This window comes from Chionomys nivalis, chromosome 15 (assembly GCF_950005125.1).
Source record: "Chionomys nivalis chromosome 15, mChiNiv1.1, whole genome shotgun sequence".
Lineage (NCBI taxonomy): Eukaryota > Metazoa > Chordata > Mammalia > Rodentia > Cricetidae > Chionomys > Chionomys nivalis.
Window position 1 is genome coordinate 24,804,759 of NC_080100.1, and position 16,215 is coordinate 24,820,973.

The following is a 16,215-nucleotide window of genomic DNA, read 5'->3' on the forward strand; positions in this document are numbered from 1 at the left end:
GGTGGTCCCGGTTCACGTGGCTCTTACTCGTGTGCCCACAGGCAGAGGCAGAGGATGGCTTACTGCTCTACTGTGGGGAGAACGAAAACGGCAGGGGCGACTTCATGTCCCTGGCTCTCATCCAGCGCTCCCTCCACTTCAGGTAACTCTTGCACTAAGTCCTGTAGGTTTAAAAATTCTACCACATGTGTCATATGCAATCCAGCCCATACAAGTAGATTCCAGTCACTAAAAGAATGGTGTGCAGGAGGTCATCCGGGGTCAGTTTCTCAAGTCCTAGAGAGCTGGGATGGCGGGCTAACCTTTCAAGTTGGAGTTTTGGAATGTCGTTGCCTCGTTCACTTATTCTGATGCCAGTTAGGCGTGCCACTATGGGATCGTGGCAGTTTGGCAAAGGCCAAGTCCTCTCTTCCCTGAAGTTCAAGTAGAAGGCAGAATCTTCTCAGAGTCAGCTTGAGACAAGATGGCTGACAGCTATGGGGGACAGGGAGGGGCCACGACTCCCAAGGACTGATGGAGGCCTAAACTTCTTATGACTTCTCTGGGTTTGAGCTGAACCCTGCCTTGCCTCCTGTACCCTGGTCATTACCTGTCCTCCTACCAGATACTTTGGAAACTGCTTTTAGTTAACTTTTGATTTTTCAGGAAGCAAAGTGAGGTCACGTAATGTATGTGAATAAATGACAGGGATCAGCCTTGACCCTTCCCATGCTCAGATTCATGGTGCTCACATTGACTTTGGGCATCTGGCTGTCTCTGGAGAAGAGACAAGGGTTCTGTACCCCATCTACTCCTGAGTGGCTGAGAGATGAGGCCACAGTTAATAAGGCCCTATACACAAAGCCTCTTAGGCCTTAGATCAGCAGTAAGGAAACCAGGGCCATTAGAGAGAAGGAAGACCCAGCTCTTCTTGTAGAGTTATGTGGCTCTCAATAGCCATAGAAACAACTCTGGACGATTAACTCCTAACTGTTATCCAGATGAAGTACCTCATGCTTACAATCCCAGCACTCTGAAGGCTGGAGACGCAGGGTCATTGCCAGGATGACACAGTGAGTTCCAGGCGCTTGGAGCACAGAGTAAGACTCTGTCTCGAAACCAGTGGAGGGGCTGGGGGGAGATGGCTCAGTCAGCAAAGTGCCTACTCTAGAAGCATGGAGACCTGCGTTTGCATCCCCAGCACCCATAGAAAAATGTCACTGTGACCACAGCATCTGTCACTATAGGGATGTGACAGAGGCAGACCTGGCTAGCATGTCTAGAAAGATGATGAGGTCCCAAATAAGCGAAAGACCCTGTATCAAAAGATCAGATGGAAAGCAATTGAGGAAAATACCCAGTATCAACCTTTGACCTACACATATGCACACATACATACACACACACACACACTCATCCCAAAACCAAAGAGAGGAGTCTTTGTCCTGGACGTGATGATGTGGAGTCTGAAAACATAAACTGGTTTATTCTAGACTCTTCCTTTCCACCCCCTGCCCTCTGCCAGGTTTAATTGTGGAACTGGGATCGCTGTCATCATAAGTGAGACCAAAATCAAACTTGGGGCCTGGCACACGGTGTTATTGTACAGAGATGGGGTGAACGGGATGCTGAAGTTGGATAATGGCACCCCGGTGATAGGCCAATCCCAGGTGAGTGTGGGTTTGTACTCTCGTCTGGTCCTCAAAATGAGACTGCTGCAGAGAGCAAGGCTCCAGACAACTCTGGGAGGCTGACTGTGCATGGAGCACACAGTGAGCTGCAGTGGGGTCCCCACTGCTGTGCTTGTCTGAGCTTCCATGCACACCTTCCACATACCCCTACTGGGAAGACGCCTTGAACTTGTGAGTGGCAATGTTCTACATGCACAACGCAGCACACACCCCATGTGCAGGGATGAATTATCTTTGCACAAGGTTGTCCAAGCCAGAGGTCCAGGAAAGCCCATATGGGAAGCAAAGAGCCCATCATTACCATCAGATACAAAGGTAGGCATGAGTACTGTGATCTTGTGGCTTTAGCAAACAGCCCCGAAAGGGTTGGCTGGTCTGGGTCCATATACAGGGATAATCCGTTTATCCATGTTGGGATGCATCCTTGTAGGAAGAGTTAAGTTAGTTACCTCTTAGGTCACTCTGTAGGTCACTGAGGTACTCACGTACCTGTGATGCTCACAGTAATTTGAAAATTATCTTTTAGAACCAACAGTTTGAATTCGTGTCTGGCAAGGAGCCAGGCCTAGAGTTACATCAGCAAGATGTCTCTATTTTCCAAAAGAAAGGGAGACTTTGTGCCTATGTCTGAGCATCCTCCCCACTGCCAGGTCCTTGCTGTGCCACAAACAAGACATGATGAATGAAGGTTCATGCCTGAAAGTCTTTGAGCCGAAGAGTAAGGTCCACCTCTAGCACCCAGAGTTTGCTTATACCCATTGCTGGAGAAGAAGAAAGGCAGGTTGCACAATCTAATACAATGGCATGAAATGATCAAATTAATTTTGAGAAGAATAATGAAACCCCAATCTGAGTGCAAAATATGACCATGAAAACAGCATGGTTGAAAGCAAGGGTGTTTTATAAAGATTGGCAACCAGAGTCACGTGGTAGCCCCAGTAAGCTAAAGAAGCGTATGTCTACATGAATGTCTATGTGGCACCCAGACAAGTAGCCATCTTTTGTTTCAGCGGTTCTGAAGTACTCTAACCTGTGGAAAGAACACAAGAACATTCTAAGAGATAAGATAAGGAGCTGCCACCCAAGCAGGAAGTTAGGAAGTTGACCAGAACCACCTGAAATGTCTTCAGTGATATATATATATATATATTTTTATATATATATATATATATATATATATATATATATATATATATATATCCTAGATCAAAGAAAGAGGCTTTGGGAAGAAGGGTCAGCCCTTCTGGGAGAACCTTGGGGAGCCTTCCAGGTGTGACAGACTGTCTCAGCAATGAGTCTCTGTCACAGTGGGCATTCCAAGAGTAGCATGTGTAAGCTGTTTATGCATAGAATCCAGCAACCTGGAGGGAGGGGTTGGTATGTAAAATAAATAAATTTTTTTAAAAAAAATCAAGAATTGAAAAGAAAAAAAGAATCCAGTAACCAGTGGGAACCTACATTATATAAGGTTTTTTATTTTTCCAATTCCAATACTCTGTGACTTTATAGAATATAGAAACTAACTGCGAAGAGCATGTGACATCAAGGCTGGTCAGGATGAAGTTCATCCTAGGGACTTGGCGTGCACAGCAAGTATGAGCAGGCTCTCACCTGGGGAGCATTTAGGAACTGTCAGGAGACAGTGAATCTATTGTAAGCTGGTTCCCCAGAAACAAGCCCTAGGGGAAGCCCTGTGCATGGGATGTGCACAGAAGGTGTCCCCAGGAGAGAGACCGGTTTTAGAGAAGTTGGACAGGGCAGGAGTCAGAAAGACTGAGAATCCAGCACCGTTCTTCCTGGTATGGCTTCCACCTAATCGCATGAGAGTTAGGGAGCAACATCGTGCCTCAGAGCTACCCCAAACTGTCAAAGGCTGCCATGGGGACCCGGGCACTCACCTGCACAGTCAAAGCATACTCCAGGGAGCCACAGGCCAAGGTCCAGAGAACAGAACAATGAGGGTGGGGTGTGGAACTGACTGCTGAGAAGCTGGATGGAAGAGGCCTAGAGAGAATTTGATTTGTGTGCTGGAAGCAGCTTATACGTGGCAACGAATGCTTAGAACCTTCTGAGTACTGAGCCACTCAGTCTCCTGTTTACATGCACTTCCTACCTGTGCATAGGAAAAAAATCGGCAGTGATTAGATCTCCGCTTGCTGAAAGGAAGCAACCCCCTTAAGATACACATTATAGTCGGGGACTGAGTTGGGACGTTTTATAAGTTCTAGGACCTTCTCCCAGCTCCCATGTTTATCATTTAATCTAGATAAGTGAGATAGTCGCATGCTAAAAATAGAACAACCAAGAGTGTCTTAATTTCCTCCCATTTCACGTGCAGCCCTGTGCTGTATAACCTCCGAACTTAGAATTCAGACTGTTGGTTTGGCCCTGGGTTAGAAACTTCCCTGACTCTTAGTAAGACTTAAAATTTTAAAAAAAAGAAAGAAAAAGAAAATAAAGAAGAAATCATACCTATGAGTAAATTTCAAAATATTCTGTAACGCAACTTGTTGGATATCTCCCAGCAACAGTACTTAATGTGAAGATGGCCAGGATCATGGAAGGGCAGATGTGCAGACAGCTGCTTTCCCACATGCCCTGCCACCTTTGCATACACAGAATAGCCCCATGACCCATCCAAGGTACACAGTAGATTGGTCGCTATGAGGACTGAAAAGGGCACTGTTGTTTTTGGGTGCCAGCCTGCTTCAGAGTCGGCTAGATTGTCTTGGATCTGACCTCCTTCCTTCCTTTGCAGCCATTCCAAAACCACTGCTCCTGGAAGTGCAGCCCTCTAAGGAGTCAGCGGGTCAATGGCAGTAGTCAATATCTGTGGACTTCATTACCTAACAGGGACGTGTCCTAAAGACAAACCCAGATACAGGAATACCTAGGGCTTTAACCTACATTTTAGCCACCCCATCCCCCGCAACGCAATCCGTTGTGTTTTGGATTTTCTTTTTCTTTCTTTCTTTCTTTCTTTCTTTCTTTCTTTCTTTCTTTCTTTCTTTCTTTCTTTTTCTATTTTTAAAGTGAGATAAATTTTCATTTTTCTTACAGGGCAAGTACAGTAAAATTACCTTCCGGACAGCTTTGTATCTTGGTGGCACTCCTAGCGCTCACTGGCTGCTGAGAGCCACCGGGATAAACTATGGCTTCCAAGGCTGTGTGCAGTCGCTTGCTGTTAATGGGAAGAGGATTGACATGAGACCCTGGCCACTGGGAAAAACCCTCAGTGGGGCTGATGTAGGTGAGTGCCCCGGGGGCTAGACTGGACCTGGCGGCTTCCTTTCTGGTTGGAGTGAGGAGCGGTACAACTGGTTTACACAAGGCTTCGGGAGTGATGATCCCAAGTGTGTGTTCTATGAACATATCCATCCTGAGACCAAGCGTGCTGTGCCTTGCGACCAGGATAGCCTGAGCTCCTGGACAGAGAAGCATGTACTTTGTTTGACCTTTCACCTAGATGCATCCATGTCTGCCTGCATGTATGTATGTGTTATTTGTGTGCCTGGTCCTCTTAGCAACGGAGCCCTCTCTCCAGCCCCAGAACAATTTAATTCTTGACCATACTACCCAATGCGTTTTTGTCTACCCTCTCATTTACCCTAAGTAGAGAGGGGAGAGAATATTGTTATGGCCGATATATAGATGAATGATGAGGGCTTTGCAGAGTGAGGTGTGTGTCCAGTGTGGCAGCAGAGCCAGGGTTGTTTCCCAGCAACAAGAACATCTGGTCAACCTTGGAAAGCAGCGGGGTAGGGGCCATTTCCTCCAGGGACTGCCTGAGTCTTAGACACATCACAGTGAAACACCATGGCCTATGTGGGTTAAACGGAAATCTGTTCCTTGTAGTTGAAGGAGCTGCGGGGAGGAGGTCCAGGTGCATGGGAGTCCCTTTCCCCCAGGTCTTTCTCCTTGGCTTACAAACAGCCAGCTATGACCTTTTCCACACAGGGTCAGCCTTGCCTCTGTGGGCCACACCCCTCGTGTCTCAGGCATTCAGATTTCCCCTCCTAAGGACATCATCAGTCAGACCAGATTAGTGCTTCACTCTGGTGACCTCATGTGGTATTAGGTCTTCAGCCCGTGTGTTCAGGAGATAGAGTTTTGTCCAGAGCACCATATTCCCGTACCAGTAGCTCCTGTCCATGTTAACTAGGGCGTTCATGGAGCTCCCGGATCTCCACTTTCTGTTTGTGTCTTCTACCATCTGGGCACAGACCCACCATTAATGGGTGCGGGAACTCGGGGAAGCTCTCCCTCTAAGGACCTCTAGCTCCAGCAATGACATGCCCACAGTGTCTTAAGTTTAAATGGTGCTGGAGGGGACTTCTCTTATGCTCTTCCCCTCCCAGTCCTTCACTTCTTCTCCAAGAGTAAGCTGGACGCTCCACACCCCCAACCCCCAGCCTCTATAACGAAGCCCTGCAATCTCTGTTTCTGCCACTGCCACCCTCTCTGGTCCCCATTTACCTTCCCATGGGATGTCTTCCCCTCTCCTCTGCCTCCCATCAGAGACCTTGAATGCCATTAGCAAAGCAGCTTCACAGAACTCTTCAAGGAAGGGCCTGCCAGGCTTCCATGCCCCACTTCCCTTCCCTCCTCTTAAAAAGGCCACATTGCAGGAAGAAGATTTGAATATTACGTTCTTCCCCTGAATCTGAAATAAGCCACAGACTCCACTCACCCTCTGGAACCAGAACTATTGGGCTCTTGGTCCCATGGGAGTCTTGCTATCACACCAAAGCCAGTGTCTCCAGACACAGACCGGAGGCCATGTTCATGTTCTCAGAGCTGAGAACAAAAGGAGATAGATGGTGGCCAGTTTTATTTGACCCGGCAGCTAGCAGCTGGGATTCTCAGAGACCCACCCACCCGGGTAGTCCACTAGGGTTTGTAGGTGTTTAACCTCCTGAAGTTGATCTCCTTGTCTCATGTGAGAACTGAGCACACAGCCTTGCCCACCTCTCTGGGAGAGTCTTTATGGTGAGGGAATGCGGGTGACTGCTCAGGATGGGGCTGTCAGACACATGAGCTTTGCCCTCCTCCCTGGAAAAAGTGCTTTATACACATCTAGTGTTTCCAGAGAGACTGTGAGAGGCACAGAAGAGAGGCAGCCAGAGCAAGTCAGGGAGTCTCCGTGTCAGAGGATGCGTGAGGAAATGACAAGGTAGTCCTTCCAGAATACTGTTTGATAAAAAGACATACACATACTCATATATGATCTGTCACTGAGATACACACATGCTCTCTCTCACACACATACATATACACATATACACTCACACGCATATATACACACATATACACACATATGGACTCACATTCCCTCTCTCTCTCTCTCTCTCTCTCTCTCTCACACACACACACACAATCACACTCACATCCTGTGACATGAAGATGACCCTGAAGTGTTTTTCACTATGAAGGAACCTAACTGTGGAAGGAAAAGCAGGGTTCTGGGGCATGTGCCAAGGCTCCTCCCCTCTTGGGTACCTCTCCTTGTCCTGCCCCGGAGAGAAGCTCCATGATGGAGTTCTGCTTTTCCAAGGCTTGCCTTGCATGGCTGAGCTTTGAACCAGTGAGGCAGCAGCACTTAAGCTAATTGGGGTCACACAATCAGGATGCTTTTAATGTAAACACTCAGGTGATGGGGTAGGGGCGGGTTGTTGTCCATCCCTCTTTCAGTAACAGCAGAGAGACGGATTAAAAGCAGGAACCGTTCCATCATCCCCTCGGTGGTTATAAATGTGTCCTTTGATTTATTATGTCCATCACGTTTGAAAAGTCTTTGGCTCTTCCAGGGGATAAGCCAACATGAGACAAAAGTGAAGAGTGGGTTCCCCTTTGCTGATTGCGGGTGTGTTATGCAGGGGTGAACTGCAGGAATGGGGCCCTACATGATGCTGTGGTCAGCTGTATCTCTGGGAGGGCACCTGGTGACCTGGCTCTGTAACCCTCCCTCTGTTTAGGGGAATGCAGCAGCGGGGTCTGTGATGCCGCCTCCTGCATCAACGGAGGAACCTGTGCAGCCAACAAAGCAGACTCTTACATCTGCCTCTGTCCGCTGGGGTTCAGAGGTCGACACTGTGAAGATGGTGAGATGGGGGCAGGGCTGGCTGTGTTGACACAAGTGGATGTAACTTTCCATCAGTGCCCAGTCAGCAAAGTCCTGCGTATTCTTAAGGGATCCAGGTTGCTTTGCTGGGAGGGATGGGAGACCCTCAGAGGGCCAGAGATTTAAACCAGCCACAGATAGGTTCCTTTTAATAAGCTAAGCATGAGCTGGCTCCTCTGGCCTTTCTGTGGCACCTGGGAAGCCTGCACTGGTGTGATTTGTGTAAGACTTACTTAAGTGTCCTAAAATCTCATGTTCTTTATAATATCTGACAATTTCCAAGAAAATATTGGCAAAGTATATGCACAAATCAATAACATGATAAGACAACTGTTTTTACTTCTCTCTTCTGACCTGATGATTTAGCCCATCTTTCTATACTGTACCATGTATACACACATGTATGCAGACGTGTCTGTACATATACATGTGATGCACAAGCATTCAGATATAATAACTGAGAGTTTTAAAGGTTTTGATGAAGAAAAGGCATGAAGGCTTGAACTTGCATTAATTTTTTCCAGAAATCAAAAGTTAAAAATAAAAGGGAATAAAATTGGAGCTAAGATCACAAAAGTAGTCAAATTTAATCTATGAACGACTCAGGTTTGAAACTAAGATACTACACAGGGGAAAATATTTTCACCATCTCCTCAAATCTCAAGTCTGAGGAAGAGTGTAGCTGAGCCAGGACTGATCAGGGACATCTCGGGTTTCTTGAACCTCACATCAGAGGGGCTGATTCTTGCTCTCCTGCTATGTCACCTCTGGTCATTAGTGCTAGAGATTGTTCTGCTCCATGATGTCATACAGGGAGCAGAGTCTTCACCCCTCAGAATCTTTTATCTAGAAAAGATAAGCACAGGGAAGGAAGAAAGTTTTAGGGACCAGACTACACCCCCCACCCATACTCCACTGGCATAACTCAGCCACACCACCTACTACCCACAGGGCAACTGGGAGATGTAGGCAATTCCCTGTCCAGGAAGAGAACAGCGCAGCCCCATGCAGTTCACTAGCTGGTCTTGGGTACACCGCGATCTCTTAACACTTTGCTTGTCTCTTCAGCATTTTCCCTGAGCATCCCTCAGTTCAGAGAGTCGCTGAGGTCCTACGCAGCCACACCCTGGCCCCTGGGGCCCCAGCATTACCTTTCTTTCACGGAGTTCGAGATCACATTTCGGCCCGACTCAGGTGATGGTGTCCTCCTGTACAGCTACGATACCGGCAGCAGGGACTTTCTGTCCATCAATATGGCTGGAGGCCATGTGGAATTCCGCTTCGACTGCGGGTCCGGGACGGGAGTTCTCAGGTGAGGGCCAAAGTCTTGTGCAACTTCCTCTTCTCCAGAGTCACAGCCACCACCACTATAACCACTAAATTGCTACCCACCCACTCTCTTCCTGTTTTCTCTTTGCCAGCATCTGTGGTCCATGGAAGCCTGCCCTGCTGATGACTATGCTAGACCACCTGTAGACTGTATACTCATTCTCTCTCTCTCTCTCTCTCTCTCTCTCTCCTCTCTCCTCTCTCTCTCCCCACCCCCGTTGCCTTCTCCCTCTCCCTCTCCCTGTCCCTTTCACCCCCTCCCTTCCTCCCTTTTTCCCTCCCTCCTTCCTTCCTTTCACCAAGTACCTATCAAACACGTATTAATTCCCAACTTCAGATTGTGGAAAATGGGCTTGCTTTCTGTGGGAGCAATCTGTCTCCATTTCCCCCTGAGGACATGCAGTACCATCAATAGCCAGCCACTTAGGGAACTATGACCAATCCTCACCTTACACAGAGCAGCGTAGGCTGGGCACTCAGTGAATAAATGTTGACTCTGAAAAAGTATTCATAGGGGCTGGAGAGAGATGATGCGGTCCTTAAAGTGCTTGTGGCAACAGAATGGGGACCTGAGGTCCTGAGGAGACCTGAGGAGATCCACAGCACTCATGTCAAAAGCCAGGAGCAATAGCGCACATCTGAAGTTCAACACTCGGGAGCAAACGGGGGGACCCTCAGAGCTCACTGGCCAGCCATTCTAGCCAAATCAGTGGACTCCGTGTGTCTCCAAAATCAAGGTAGACAGCACTTGAGGAGCACACCTGACATCAACCCTGGCCTCAGTGTACACATGTGCGGGCATCCACACACACATGTGCACACAAGATGCACATCACACGCGCATGTACACCAGAAAGATCAAATTACAGCTTTCCTCTTGAATTATTTCCCTGACGGCGACTCACAACTTGTCTTATACGCCCATTTCCTAGGCAGGAACCTAACCCCCCACCCTCCCCCCCCGCAAATGCTGGCGCTGGACATAGATTGAGGGTTTCAGCAGTGTGGCAGTGGAGGGGACTTCTAAAGCATCTGATCATCCTTGCCAAACTGGCTGGAGCAGCCAGAACCTTCATCTTGCTATCTAGTCTGAACTACTCAATCCCTTCAAAGATCCATTGTTCCTCTACAGCAGTTCCATGGCCTTTGGAGACCGTTGGAGACTTGTTTGGTAGATGGAAATGTTTTTCTTGTTCATGTCTCCCTATTTGAAAAATAATTATTTGTGCTTTATTTATTTTAAAAATATGAATTTATTTTTCTTTATTCTTGAGAATTCTATGCATATAATCATTTAAATATAACCGTATCTATTTTTCTATTTACACTTTCAGTTCTTCCTAACACATTTCCTTCCTTCTCAACATCCTATCTTTTTTTTTTTTTAAACAACTCACTAAGTCCAGTTAGAGCTATGTATATATTTGTGGGTGTGGGACCATCTTCTGGGTCCTGGGAATCCTATCAGTGGCCACACCCTACAAAAGAAATGATTCTCCCTCTCCCAGCAACTGCCAACTGCCAAGAGCTCCTCTATAAGGCTTGAGAGTTGGAGCTAACCCTCCACATCTTCCCAGATTTTGCTGGTTTGATCTTGTGCAGGTAACAGCAGCTTCTGTGAGCTGACACTTGTCACAGCCCCATGAAGTCTAGAGACAACGTACTATAGTAGTCTTCCCTGGCCTCTGGCTCTTCCATTCTTTCTGCCTCCTCTTCTTCATTGACCCCTCAGCTTTGGTGGCAGGGATGGATGAGAGGGGGTAGGAATGATGGAGTTGTCCTGCTTAGGCTAATCACTTAGTATCTCGGTCTCGGCACTTTGTCCAGGTGTGCATCTTTCCCTTGACATCTGCACACAGCAGAAAGAAGGTCTCCTGGCCCATGTCAAGAGTAGTTCAGGTCTATGGGTGTGAATGTAAATATTTAGATGTCAGTTTGACAGCAAGACCTCTTACTATGCGTCTCGTAACAGTACTTTTAACCTTCAAGCTCCAGGGTTCCTAATCCAATACAGAGGTCACCAGTGCTATGTTTGTCTAATTCTTTTTTTGAGAGAGCCTGGGCCTTTGGTTAACCCTGGCACAGGATTTCAGGCTGCTGTTACTTCCAAGGAAATTGCGGCTGTCCTCGGTGGTTGTTCATGTTGCTGGCCTGGCAGTTTTAGAAGTGCGTGGGGGAGATATTAGCACTACTCATTGCCCTCAACTGATGACCACTTTTTACGGCTGACGGGAAATGCTATCTCTATTAAGTTTCAACTGTTAGTCAAAGGAATATTTTTTTTGTCCTTGTGGCTGAGTTTCTGCATCAGTTGACACCTCCCACCCTGGGGAAGGGACAAACATTTTTTCCCCTCTGGTTATGTAAAGCATCCTATATCTCAAGACAACTTTTGTGGTTATTTAATTGATTCAATTTACATATGATTATGCAAAACAGCATAAGCAATTCACTTAGAAGTATATGTCAAGTTTAGAGGGGAAGACACCTTGATAATCACCTTGTACTTTGAATCACCCCTTCAGGGTAAAGGGTGACCTCAAGATCTGGAGACACAGGCATGCCTCACACTCTCTCAGAACACGTGCTCCTCCCATCTGCCCCCCCCAATAGTAGCAGATCCCAGTTTGGGGTCACTAGCAGCTAGATCTTAAGATGTCCAACATTTCATTTTCATATGTCTATGCCAATTTTTAATAAGAAGTATTTTAGTTTTTGTTTTTGGTTTTTTTTTTTTTTTACATGTGAGTTATCCTTTTCCTACCTGTCAGGGAAGGTGATTAGAGGAAAAAATTTCTTGGCTCCTGAGTGATAATAAGACAAGACTTACCAAAGGTTAAACCACCATTGGCCTCCCGTCCCACCTCCATTCCATGCAACTTGACAGCCAGGCTCACTATTAGTATTTCATGTGCCTCATGGGGAGTTATTTATTTTGAAAACTATTTCAAAGAATCCCCCACTTAATTAAGGAAATTTGGTGAGAGCCTGAAGCGCAGGAAATTATGGAATTGGTCGAGTCATTTTCATTTTAGGAAAAGGGTATTGTGGTCAAAATCATTATGAGCTTGATTCGAACATCAAGACAATTGGAATGAGCTCTCAATGACTGGGATCAATATAACCATGCAGAAGACGGTGTCGGATTGACAGCCGGTGACCTCTGCAGGACAGGAACATGACAAGTGTGTGGTTAGTCATTATGGAAATAGACTACTTAAAAAGGCCTGCTTGTTTCTTTATTGCATATTGATTTAGCCAAGGTGATTAAATTCTAATTGCTAAGGACAAATCACAAAAGCATTTGCCTGAGCAGAGGAATCAAATTAGGGGGTGCTGACCCTTTAATAATCATGCCATTGGTATTCTCTGTCGTTTTCTAAAGATGATACAGGAGCAAAAAAGTAATTGGGAGGTTCAGTAAAGGCCAGGAGCTAGACATAGTTAGAAATAGAAATGCATTGATTATATTCCTTCTGCACACCTCGCTCTCAAAAGCAACCTGTGAAACTCTTGCAGCACCATTTCGGCATCAAGTGCTCTCACCTTGACTTAGGAACTGGATTTTCAAGGTCATCTGAATCCCAATCAGAGCACCAGTGAACACAGACCCTGCTTCTCCTTGTCCTGAACCTTTGTGTGTTGCCCTGATAGACCATGGGGAACAGGAAGAGCTTGTGAAGAGCAGAAACTTACGGCTCCCATTTATGGGGCCTAGGAAATTCAAGGCCAATAATGTGTATCCTGCAAAGGCCTTTTGGTGTCACCCTAAGGGAGAAGAGAGGTGAATATGAGGACACTTCTGGATGAGTATTCAGGAAGGAAGGGGCTGAAATCTTTTATGAGAAATACCAAGTGATCATGACGTTAATCTGCTCGTGAGGCAAAGACCATATTACCTCAGTAGTCTTCTCTCAAAGTTTAAAACTCTCTGTGTTGTATTGGGGATTAAGATTTTTGATACATGATCTTTGGGGGACATTTTCAAACCAGAGCCTTTTTTTCACTGATATTCTATCATGAAAAATTTCAAATGAGCCAAGTGTGGTGGTGCACAGCTGTAAGCCTAGCACACAAGAGGCAGAGGCAGGCGGAACTCTGTGAGTAGGAGGCGAGCCTGGTGCCCACAGCCAAGTTCCAGGCCAGTCATATTTACATAGTGAGACCTTGTCTCGAAAGCAGACGGGGGGACCCATAAGGTGGATCAGCTGGTAAGCATGCTTGCTGCGTGCCCTAGTTTGCTTTCTATGGCTGTGACACAACCCCATGGTCCAAAACAACCTGTGGAGGAAAAGGCTCATCCTGCTTACTCTGCCACATCAGTCATTTGCTGAGGGAAGTCAGACGACCTGCTCATCTCCGCTAGGACTTGATACCTTTTCTGTAACTGTAAGCCAAAATGAGCCCTCCCTCTGGCAAGTTACTTCTTGAACTAGAACACGGCAGCCTGAAAAGTAACTAATACAGGTGGGTGCCTACAGGTGGCATCCATCCCATCACAGCTGCACTGATGGAATGGTGGCTCACACCCATGACACGCTATCTCACGTGCAGTTTCCATCTCTATTCGTTAGGAGTCTCCAGAGAAACAGACCTGACGTGGGATGGCCCTCTGTACATTGAGAATATGCGTTGCTTTTATTGGCTGATGAATAAAGCTACTTTGGCCTATGGCAGGGCCAAATATAACTAGGTGGGAAAGTCCAACTGAATACAGGGAGAAAGAAGGTGGGGTCAGGAGAGACACCAGCAGCTGCCCGAGGATTAAGAGGTCAGAGCATTATCAGTAAGCCATGTGACCTCTGCAGGACAGCCAGATGTGGTGATACTCACATTAATAGAATGGGTTAATTTAAATGCAAGAGATAGCCAGTAATAAGCCTGAACTATTGGCCAAACAATTATAATTAATATTAAACCTTTGGAGTGATTATTTAGAAACAACTACAGGAAATGGCGGGCAGGACAGAAACCAACTACACAGAACCAATGGGGAAACAGATAGAAACACAGGGAAACATTTGTCTGATGAGATTATCTCTTATGATTATGAGACTGAGGCAATCCACAGTTTTCTTCAGGGAGACTAGAAGCCAAGAAAAATGTCTATGATGTAGTTCTGCCCAGGCCTACAGGTGAATCCATGGCACAAATCGCAGTCTGAGTCCTAAGGGCCAGGAGCCAGGACACTGACGATTCAAGTTCTGATCCATGTCTCACGAACCAGGAGCGGTGCTATGGTCCAAGGGCAGGATGAGGTGGATGTGGTGGATGCCCAGGCTCCGGCAAAGGGAGAGAGTCCCACTTTTCCTGTCTTTTCGTTCTGTTCAAACCCACCACAGATTAGATAATGTCCCCATGCATTCCTGAAGGCTGTCTCTTTGCTCAGTTTATCAATTCATTGGATTATCTCCCATAACCCCTCATAGAGACATCCCAAATAATACTATACCAGTCAGTTGGGTTTCCTCATTTCGTCAAGTGCACACAGAATGTCAGTCAGCATCATATCTTTCTTTGACAGGAGCGAGAAGCCCCTTACCCTTGGCCAATGGCACGAGCTACGTGTGTCTCGCACAGCAAAGAATGGTATCTTACAGGTGGACAAGCAGAAGGTAGTGGAGGGGATGGCAGAGGTAAGGACACACTTGTCTCTCTCAATGGTTGACCTGGACCAGACCACTGTTTTCCACTGACGTTGGAAAAGAAAAGTAGCATGAAGGGGGCTGCTAAATGGCTCAGTGGGTTAAGGTACTTGTCACCAAGGCTGGTGACCTGTTTGATTCCCAGAATCCACAGAGCAGAAGGAGAGGATTAGCTCCTGCAAGTTGTCCTCTGACCTTGACACTTGTGCTGTAGTATATCGTGTAGGTAAACACACACACACACTAACATACGAACAAATGTTTTTCTTAAAGCAACATCATGTAGCATCTGAGTATATAGATTCTAGTCTGAGGCTGAAATCCCACTCTCCATTAGACAGTTACAGTTTTATTCTGCCACCATGAACATGAATGACAAAAGTGCTGACCTCACAGGGCTGTTACAAACCTGTGAGTTATACTTTGTTAATAATTAGCAACCAGGGTACTTTTAAGAACTCTCCTTTCACACATACCCCGCTCTGCCTCTGCCACAGTCCTTGCTATCTATATGATGTGGTGACTGAGATCACAGACCTAGCAGTGTAGACAAGAGCATGCTACAAAACTAGATTCCTGAGCTTCCAAATCCAGCTCCACTGCTCACCAGTGGGGTAAGCTCAGGCTGGTCATGTGACTGCTGAACTTATGTTTTTCTCATTGACACCATTATCCTCATATCAATGGAGACAATCCTGACGATGATAGCACACATCAGAGAGTCATTAGGAGAGTCAGGAGAATCACATAAGCAAATCACAGCTGTGTCCCGCACACAGTCAGGTTTATGACGCTTCCCTTGCCCGTCTCCTTATTTAACACTGTGCTACTATGGACTCAAGGGCACAGAATTTGCAACATAGTTGATTGTAGTAGGAGCTGTGGGCCTCTTCCCACAGCCCGGCTCATGGCTGCCTGCTAGCTTATGACCCGAAATAAAAACACACAAATTGTATTCTTTTAAACACTGCTTGACCCATTTCTGTTCATATGTATAGCACCCAAGGTGCGCTTACTGGGAAGATTCTAGCCTACGTCCATCCTGGGTTGGAGTTTCATCGCCTCTGCTCTGGAGAGGAGAGCATGGCGTCTGTCTCTGAGAGGAGCTGCCTTGCATCTGAGCTCACTTCCTCTTCCTCCCAGCATTCTGTTCTGTTTACTCCACCCACCTATGTTTTAACCTATGAGGGCCAAGCAGTTTCTTTATTACTTAACCAATGAAATCAACAGATTGATATGACACTCCCACATCAGTTGATTTTATTTTCAAGTTCACATTCAAAGGAAAACATTTTTAAAGACAACAATTTGCATAAAACGATAGGCTACCTCCTCCCTTCCGTGGGTGTGAGAATTGAGCCTTGCCTCTCCGGCAGAAGGGATGGTTGTTCCAAAGCCAAAATGAAGCCAATCTCACCCCATTCACTGGATACAGTGGGACTCAAAGTCC

The 16,215-nt window shown here is 46.5% G+C and overlaps 1 protein-coding gene across 1 annotated transcript in view; it reads left to right on the forward strand.

Moving 5' to 3' along the window:
- Egflam (EGF like, fibronectin type III and laminin G domains) overlaps window positions 1-16,215 on the forward strand; it is a 165,288-nt gene that overhangs the window by 123,218 nt on the left and 25,855 nt on the right. The window contains exons 10-15 of the mRNA XM_057789568.1: window positions 42-142; window positions 1,505-1,649; window positions 4,731-4,920; window positions 7,646-7,771; window positions 8,860-9,103; window positions 14,645-14,756. Of these exons, the coding sequence (XP_057645551.1) occupies window positions 42-142; window positions 1,505-1,649; window positions 4,731-4,920; window positions 7,646-7,771; window positions 8,860-9,103; window positions 14,645-14,756 (918 nt within the window). The remainder of the gene's footprint in view (window positions 1-41; window positions 143-1,504; window positions 1,650-4,730; window positions 4,921-7,645; window positions 7,772-8,859; window positions 9,104-14,644; window positions 14,757-16,215) is intronic.